The sequence below is a fragment of the Bison bison genome, unplaced genomic scaffold (assembly GCF_000754665.1).
Source record: "Bison bison bison isolate TAMUID 2011002044 unplaced genomic scaffold, Bison_UMD1.0 scf7180017864518, whole genome shotgun sequence".
NCBI classification, from domain to species: domain Eukaryota; kingdom Metazoa; phylum Chordata; class Mammalia; order Artiodactyla; family Bovidae; genus Bison; species Bison bison.
Window position 1 is genome coordinate 7,647,503 of NW_011495071.1, and position 9,181 is coordinate 7,656,683.

The window sequence follows — 9,181 nt, forward strand, 5'->3', positions numbered from 1 at the left end:
AGGCTAGAAACTAGAGACATAAACAAGAATGAGAACCAACTCAGTCTGTGAAAGTTTACCTTCTAGACAGATAAATGTCTCAACTCTCATCTACGGTCCCCCTGGGATTGCTTAAGCCAGGGAGTATTGTCGTTTTTTGTTTTTATATCTTACCTCCCCAACTAGACTGTAGCTCCTTAAAGACAGGGGTTCTGTCTTATTGCTCTTAGTTTGTGCTAGGCCACTATTAGTCCCTGAGGAGATGAGAATGAATGTATGAATGAATATCTATTTCATGTCTTGGGAAAGAGCAGAAACTCCATCAACCTGACCTTCCACAGCCAAAGAGTGGTGGAACCAGGACTGGGAGCCAGGTTCAGCCACCCTATTCCCTAGGAATTCCATTCAATGAAGGATTTCCCCACATGGAGTCAGATACTGCAACACTCACAGAAAAGACCTAAAGCAGGATCTCTAAAGAGTTTAAGATCTCTCAGAGAAAATAAAACCCACACCCATGAAACAATTAGAAAACATCAGATAATAAAATCCAGTAAGTGTAGAGACATGTAGAAATGGACCATCACCCAAGCAAGACTCAAGCAGGTCCTTGAAGAAATGTTTATTTGGGCAGGTAAGAAGAAAAAGAGAATTCTAGACAGGGGAACACCAAGAGCAAAGGCTCAGAAGCCCAAAAGACAAAGGTATTTGGAGCATGGGGGAAAAAAATGGGAGGTGTGGATGGGTAGACAAGATGTACCCAGTGTCAGAGGCCATGAGCATACAATGGGTAATTCAGACAAGGGTTTGGGGAGTTCTGGGACAAAGTAAGTCACTATTGCTCTCACCATCTAGGAAATATGAAAGGGTTTAGCTTTCTGTTAAAACTCCAAGTTCCCTTATTTTTTGATGAAGAAGGGATGTTTCAAGAGTTGGTTTTTATAGAAGTGGTAATGGGCCACCTGATCTCCCTTGAGGAAGAACGAACCACATTTGCAAACCAACTGGCCAGGACAGAAGGTCAGGAGTTCTGAGAAACTTTGGTTTACTCTCAGTAAGAAGATAACTGGTCTGGGTTGGGACAAAACTTGCAACCTAAGGTTCTCTAGGTCTAAGTAACTGAGCCAAATCAATGGCAGCATGACCGCTTCCAAACACACACACACACATACATGTACAAAGAGCTGGTGTTTTTAAGAAAATTCCCAGTATAGACATGTAAGAACATAGACTAGCTAAAAGGAGAAAGAGTGAGGTGGCAAAGAGAAAAAGACTGAAGGGCTGGCAAGAAGGCAGAAGTCTTCTAAAGGAGGCATGTCTTCTGTAGTCCCCAGGGGACAGGCTGAACTGTTTCAATTCCAGTAGCCAAACTCTGATGGTGCCAGATTCTCCATTATTCCTGGATGGCCCCACCCCCTCCACCCTTAGGCTGCTTTCTGTTGGCAAAAATTTGGTCACTTCTGGAAGCCTTTGAATATGGGAGCATCTGGTCACCTAGAGACTTAAAATACTGCAAATTCAAGTAACATAACTGCTTGGATCTACAAGGAGATCCAACTTGCTCCATCTCCAGCAGCTGTCTTGCCCTTCAGAACGTCACCCCTCAAAGCTATGCAAAATCCTTCCCCAAGTTTGGCTTCCTAACTCTTTCTTTGGATGAGAAGAAGGACTTAGTTATTATATTTAGGGTTGCAGGGCTTCCTGTCCATAGACATAAAAAATAATAAGATGGGGACTGAATCATCAGATGACAAATCCACTGGGGAAAACATGTTGGAAGGGGATGGAGGACCCAGACCAGGCTCTAGCCCCTAACCGACCTCATTTAGTTCCCATGATTATTTTCTATCAGGCAAATAGCCTCAAAGAATTGCCATAAACTTCGTCATATTGAACAGAGAGTAAGAGGCAGAACCACAATTTAAACCAGGTTTGTTTCACCTAGAAGCCATTCCCTACGCCATATGCCTTCATGGTCCTGGATTTAGTAGACAACCACCCCTAAGCGAAGGGCATAGGGGGCAGGCAGGTCTTTCCCATGGGCCCCTGCAGGGCTATTTTGGTTTGGGGCAAAATTGTATTTGACAGCTGTGAACTTGCGCTCTCAACCTTAACTCCATGCCTGTGTGTAAGAGGAAGATTTGTGGAGAGGCAGAGTTGAGGGAGAGAGGTAGACTTCCTCTTCTTCCTCCTCAGAATGAAAGCTTAACCTTGAATGAATGGAATTCAAATTTGATGTGCGCTAGTCAAACCCTGCAGGGCTATGTGCACACTTGCGGGGCAGAGCACCCTCTGTAGGGAGGAGCACATGGAGAAGCTGCCTGCCCCACTCAGCCCTTATCCCAAGTATTCCTTTCTACCCAGGACAACAGATGTACAATCACCATCCATCCACTCCACTCAGTATCCTGAAGGTTGTCATCACATGAAAACAATATTTGAGGAAGTGGAAAAGGGCCCCTTAGCCCAGGAAAGCATGTTGCCTAATAAGTCAGAAATGAAACCACTTCCTCCCCATGAACTCTTAGTATATGAAAGAGGGTCCCCACCCCATCATGTCAACATGTCTCCCCTCTCTGATATGTCTTGGACAGGATATTGCCTTAATCCACATATTGTAAATTACTGACATGCTCCTTATTGAGAGCTAACAATGAGGAGGAAACATTTCACGACTCTTAGCCATGGCTGAACAAAAAGAGGCTTCAAGCCTCCAAGTAGAGACCAGAGGACAGCTGGTAAAAGAGAAAGTTAATGATGAGTGTCTAGTGGAGGGTCCTTGAAATCTGGAGAGTTAGGGAAATCACTCAAAAATGTAGCTCTGGGACTTCCCTGGTGGTCCAGTGGTTAAGACTCCACACTTCCAATGAAAGGTGCATGGGTTCGATCACTGATCAGGGAACTAAGATCCCACGTGCTGTGGGGTGCAGCTAAAAAATATTAAAAATTACCTCAACTTGAGACTGGATCAGAAATCAGAGACCTACAAAGGATCTGCTCTTTATCCAGGCCCTAAATGGCTAAGAGGGGAAAATGGGACACAGTACCTGAGGCAGGCCGTATGGGAGTAAAGACGAAGAGATCTGAGCTGAGCCCAGACTAGAAACAGGAGTTCAGAACCAGAGGATTTAAAAAAAAAAAAAAAACAACTAGCCTTATTAAATCTTACAACAGTAAAGGAACCGAAAGGAAAGGAATCTCACATTTCAGACCAAGAGTTAAATCAGTGGCTGTCCGCTTTGGTGACCCAGAGTGTCGCTTCTGAAAAAGACAAGTGCTCCAGATCCACCCATATAGTCTATCCAGACCTCTGGTGGGGCCCAACCAAGAGCCACCAGCCACTCTGATACCCAGCCGGCATCAAGAAGCACTGAGTTACATCAAAGAGATGTATTTGTATCCCACTTCCACCCCATTCATGCCCCCCAAACTTCCTCAGGCCTCAAACTGGCCCCCAACGTGTGAGTCACAGCAGGGCTTTCTTCCAGTCACTTCAGCTGTTTCAGGAGTTCCCAACTACAGATTCTTCACCAGCACGCCACATGCCTTTCAGCCAGGGTAGAAACACAGGATGATTGCCACAGACTGCATTTATTTAGGGATCGTTGGCCAAAGGAATAATCATTTGGGGTGGTTTTTATCTCTGATTCTTCTCTGGAACCTTCCACAGAGAGCACTGTCCAAGCAGAGGGTCTGACCTGAAGGGATGCTCGAGGCCACTGCGGCAGCTGACCAGGGTCCCCAGGACCAGAGTCTCACTCCAGGGGGACCAAGTCCATGCTCCCTCTTATCAGCCTGTCTTCCTCCAGGGCTGTCCAGTCTCTTTGCTGGCCTTCGAGCCCTCCATCGTCAGCCCTCTGCCCAAACAGGGAGGCAGGAAGAGGACTGGGAGGGCAGAGGGTCTGAAACAACCGCTACATGGATGGACTCAGGACACACAACAAAGAGAGTCTCTGCCGCAGCCAAGGGTAAAAGGACTACCCCTTCTTCTCAGAAGGCTTGCTCTGTTTTTGCCATTCCCCAAGTTGACCTTTGGTCTGGAGGGCTAATTGGTGCTGACCTCAGAGAAGGCCAAACTGGGTTCTGTGGGGGGGAGAGAAACAAAGCATATTTGTAAGAAGCATTTCAATCATAATAGTTACCATTTACTGAGCTCCTTCCATCTCTCTGGGCCAGTTCTGAATTTCACACGCTGCACTACCTCATTTGTTCCTCACCACCCAAGAGGTAGGTTTTATTAATATTATTCCCATTAAGGATGGGGAAACTGAAGCTCAAGAAACCAAGTTACCTGCCCACTGCCCAAGACGATCCAGCTTCTAAGTCAGGGTAAAGATGCGGATGCTGGTCTGTCCAACTCCAAAGCTAGGGATTGTAACCATTGTGCCACATGGCCTCAGAAAGAGGACGTGGTATGGCGCCCCTCCATTTAAGTAAATTTAATAGAAAAGCAAAGGTTCTGGGACTTCCCTGGCGGCCCAGTGGTCAGGACACCAGGGAGGCACGGGTAGGGGGGAAAGGGCTCAATCCCTGGCTGGGGATTTAAGATCCTGCACACTGCAAGTGTAGTCAAAAATAAACATCAATGTAAAAAAAAAAATCCATGATGAACAAAAAATCCAAAAAAAAAATTTTTTTTAAGCAAAATTTCTTTGTTACCCCTGCTCTCTATCAGATAACAGCCCCCTACCTGAAGTCTCAAACAAGTGGTACACAGGCCAGAATTCACCCACAGCCGTGTGTAACTTGACGCAGTGTTTTGCAATAGCTTGACGAGCCCCTGAAGGCCTTTGAGTCTGTGGCCCTGGTCCCCCATCACACTTGCTTTATTGGATCCATTTCAAGGGGCCATGGGTGCTGTTTTCTGCAGAGTTTAAATCGCAAACACCTGGCGCCAAGCATGAGACGCTGGCACTGAAGGTGGCTCACTGCTCCGTCACCTCTGCCCCACAGAGCATCTGCGAACGGCACCACCCAGGTGACGGCCACACTGAGCAGCAGGCACCGTTGTCAGCAGGTCTCTAAGGCAAGGTCCTGGCAGCTGCTGCAGCATCACATGGCAATGATGGGAGAAGCATGGGGGGAAGGGGAATGACTGTGTTCAACTTCAGAGGGGAGCTCGCGTTTCACTTGGTGGAGCAAGGCCAGATTCTGATCTCACTCTGCCCTGGCAGAACCTTTCTCTGCTGCAATCATCTGGGAGTCATGTGTCCTTGGAGCTGGTGTAACAGGAAAAAAACACAAGCCATCATCCTGTAAACAGAGGAGGCCAGCCTTCCTGAACACAGCAGAACACTGTTCCCTCCATGGCTGGGGTGCCTATTGTGAAAGTCCCTCAGTCGTGTCCGACTCTCTGTGACCCCATGGACTACACAGTCCACGGAATTCTCCAGGCCAGAATACTGGACTGGATAGCTGCTCCCTTCTCCAGGGGATCTTCCCAACTCAGGGATCGAACCCAGGTCTCCCGCCCTGCAGGGGGATTCTTGACCAGCTATTATTTATCTACAAATAGCATCATGTCCCTCGCCAGCTCATTCCTTTTGTCCTTAGCCCTTCTCACTACACAGCCAGTGTCTTTTCTAGGTGCTAGACTTCCCTGGAGAGTTGAACAAAGAGAACATAGGAATCAGACTGTATTATTACATGAAATCCAGCATGCAGCCTTCCAGCAGTTGGATTATGTCAAGGCACAATAAGTCACAGAATTAAAAAATCTAAGAGTTGAAAGATATTGACTTTAAATACAACTGGTGGGTAAATTTAGTTTAGGGCTTCCCAGGTGGAGTTTCGACCTCAATGGTCACGAGTTTGAGCAAACGCCATGAGATAGTGAAGGACAGGGAAACCTGGAGCGCTGCAGGCCAAGGGGCCGGCAAAGAGCCCCCGTGGGGCATAACTGAGCAATTAAAAAACAACACATGTGGAGCTAGTGCGAAGAATCTGCCTGCCAATGCAGGAGATGTGCATTCAATCCCTGGGTCAGGAAGATCCCCTAGAGCAGGAAATGGCAACTCACTCCAGTATTCTTGCCTGGAGAATCCCATGGACAGAGGAGTCTGGCGGGCTACAGTCCGTGGGACCACAAAGAGTCGGATGTGACTGAGCACACACAGGTAAGTTTAGTAAACATTGTAAATTACAGGAAAATACCAGTGAAGGAGAAGCTCACAAGCTAACACTGAAGACGCGTAACACTCCAGGACATACTAGAACGTATATATTTGGATATACGTTGGCCATCCAGAATTGGAGCCAACTAGAAATCAGTGTGGAGAAGGCGATGGCACCCCACTCCAGTACTCTTGCCTGGAAAATCCCATGGACAGAGGAGCCTAGTGGGCTGCAGTCCATGGGGTCGCTAAGAGTCGGATACGACTGAGTGACTTCACTTTCACTTTTCACTTTTGTGCATTGGAGGAGATGGCAACCCAATCCGGTGTTCTTGCCTGGAGAATCCCAGGGATGGGGGAGCCTGGTGGGCTGCCATCTATGGGGTCGCACAGAGTTGGACATGACTGAAGCAACTTAGTAGCAGCAGCAGGAGCAGCAGAAATCAGTGTAAAGATAAAACCATTAGTAATCTAAGGAATTCTAAAAGATATGTGCAGAGAAGAGGTCATACTCAGAAATGTAAAAAAATAAAATTTAATAACAAGATAAAGCAATTAGCAAGTATTTAAAATATCCCAATGGATATGACTCAGTGGCAAGGAACCCAACTGCCAATGCAGGGGACACAGGTTGGATCCCTGAGTCAAGAAGACACCCTGGAGGAGGAAATGGCAACCTACTCCAGTATTCTTGCCTGGAGATCCCATGGACAGAGGAGCCTGGTAAGCTAAAGTCCTTGAGGTCACGGAAGAGTCAGGTATGACTTAGTGACTAAACAACAACAATAAAATATCCAGACACCATAGGAAAACTGTAAGGGCTGTGAATAAAGGAGCATTGGGTAAAACAGCATAAACAGTAGAGTTCTCATAGTTAGTGGTGCATCAAATAAAGAATGTTACTAGCATAAAGAGGACTTGGGAAAGACATGGAATTCATTAAGGGACCTAGGGCTTAAATCGTATATAGCAGTTCCTTAGCACAACACGCACTAGGAAGTAATTGGTGCTGGGCTTGCAGGCATGTGTATATGAGCATCTAATGTGCATGGTAAAATTGTGTTGTGTTCAGTTAATAAAGTGCAAATAATGATCTTATGCTGCAAAAACAAAAAAATCTAAGAGTTGGAAGGGACCTTTTGAAAGGGAGGAAAACAGTTCCTCATGACATGATTTTTGTACAAGGATCTTCCAGTCCCTCTTCACTACATTGTGAAACCAGTATTGTGCTGATGAGGAAGAGATCTTTGTCTAACCTCATGATGGCACTTCCTTTTACCTCTAAGATCAACCCTCTCTAGCCCTAGAGATGCTCAGAAGACTCAAAATTGGGTATAAGGACAAGTTTGCTACTACTCTTCTATCCAGCAGAGCTTCAACTTCTTACAATTTCCAACTACCTAGAAAAAGCTCTGCCTTCAGCAGAGTGTCCCCCTACCCCACCACCACCCCACCTCACCCCAACCCCTGCTCCCGCCAGGAAACCTAGCAATGTCCATCCCCCGTGAGTCTGCCATATCCTTCCCAAGTTCTTTTCCTGCCTCCAGACACCAGGCTCAGCGGGACCCAGAACAATTCCTCACCATGGTCATGTAGGTGGCCTCTGATTTTCCACTTGATTCCTCCTCATCGTTCACCTCTTGTGTGGTTATTGAGGAATAAATATGTTTCTGGAGGGGAGAAAATCATATAAACATTCTTAAAACTCAACAAATCTTACATGCCAGAGAAAAGGCTTTCTTTTCTATGTTCTTATGATCCCCTATGTTCACAGGGCATCGACCCCCAAAATCAGTGGGTTCTGAGGGTTATTGAGAGCTACAGAATGATCATAGGTCACAATAATCCAGTCCTCAGACTTCCTGAAAATTAACTCATTGGCAAAGAACACTATATTAAGAACCAAATTCTTTGGTTCAAAAGTCAAACCTCTGGGACTTCGCTGGTGGTCCAGTGGTTAAGACTCCACACTCCCAATGCAGGGGGCACGGGTTCAATCCCTTGTCTGGGAACTAAGATTCCACTTGTCCCACAGTGTGACCAGGAAAAAAAAAAAAGTCCAACATCTTTGTTTGGATGGGCATTGAGGTAGCAGCAGAGAATTCTTATTTTGCCTAATGATTTGAATTTTGTGGTTATTTCTTCCTAATTAGAGTCTTGGCAGGACAGCATTCATCAGCATGTAATTGTCATCATCCCTCTGATAGGGCTTCAGTGGCAGGAACAGCCCTCACTGAACTTCATGTCTGTGAGGTCGGGGTACTTTGTGACTCCCGTCCCTGTCACTATCTGGGGAAATGATATCATCCAGTGACAAATTCTTAGACTTCTGGAGTCCCCTGTACTATGATGTGAGAAAATCCTACTCTTGGGTCACAAACAGCCCAAAAGATGGATAGGATAAGTATGTAAGAAGAGTTTTTCAAAGGAAAGAAAGGAAGGCGGGAAGAAGGAAAACAGGAAGGAAGAAAGAAAGAGGGAGGGAGGGGGAAGAGAGGAGGGAAGAAAAGAACAAAAGTGGGGGGAGTTCAAGGAAATTAATCCATTTCTCAGTTCCTACTAGAAATTATTTATTTTTTATATAAACTATCACAAACCAATATGATCAAGAAAAAGTTCTTGCTTCTCTCTTTCTAAAGGTTTCTAAATATTTAATGTGAACTATTAACTCCTTCACAACCTCAGATCAGATCAGATCAGATCAGTCGCTCAGTCGTGTGTGACTCTTTGCGACCCCATGAATCGCATCACGCCTGGCCTCCCTCTCCAACACCAACTCCCGGAGTTCACTGAGACTCACATCCATCAAATCAGTGATGCCATCCAGTCATCTCATCCTCTGTCGTCCTCTTCTCCTCCTGCCCCCAATCCCTCCCAGCATCAGAGTCTTTTCCAATGAGTCAACTCTTCGCATGAGGTGGCCAAAGTACTAGAGTTTCAGCTTTAGCATCATTCCTTCCAAAGAAATCCCAGGGCTGATCTTCAGAATGGACTGGTTGGATCTCCTTGCAGTCCAAGGGACTCTCAAGAGTCTTCTCCAACACCACAGTTCAAAAGCATCAATTCTTCGGCACTCAGCCTTCTTCCTG

At 46.1% G+C, this 9,181-nt stretch overlaps 1 protein-coding gene across 3 annotated transcripts in view; it reads right to left on the reverse strand.

Moving 5' to 3' along the window:
• Positions 1-547: 547 nt before the first annotated feature.
• Positions 548-9,181, reverse strand: part of AMICA1 (adhesion molecule, interacts with CXADR antigen 1) — a 35,068-nt gene continuing 26,434 nt past the window's right edge. For 2 of the 3 annotated variants that reach the window (XM_010830410.1, XM_010830409.1), the window contains 2 exons: positions 7,676-7,762; positions 3,552-4,062 (listed from right to left, as the gene is read on the reverse strand). In XM_010830410.1, the coding sequence (XP_010828712.1) occupies positions 3,970-4,062; positions 7,676-7,762 (180 nt within the window). In that variant the 3' untranslated portion in view covers positions 3,552-3,969. Of the gene's footprint in view, positions 4,063-7,675; positions 7,763-9,181 lie in introns of all 3 variants that reach the window. The other variant, XM_010830411.1, reaches the window with a different exon arrangement.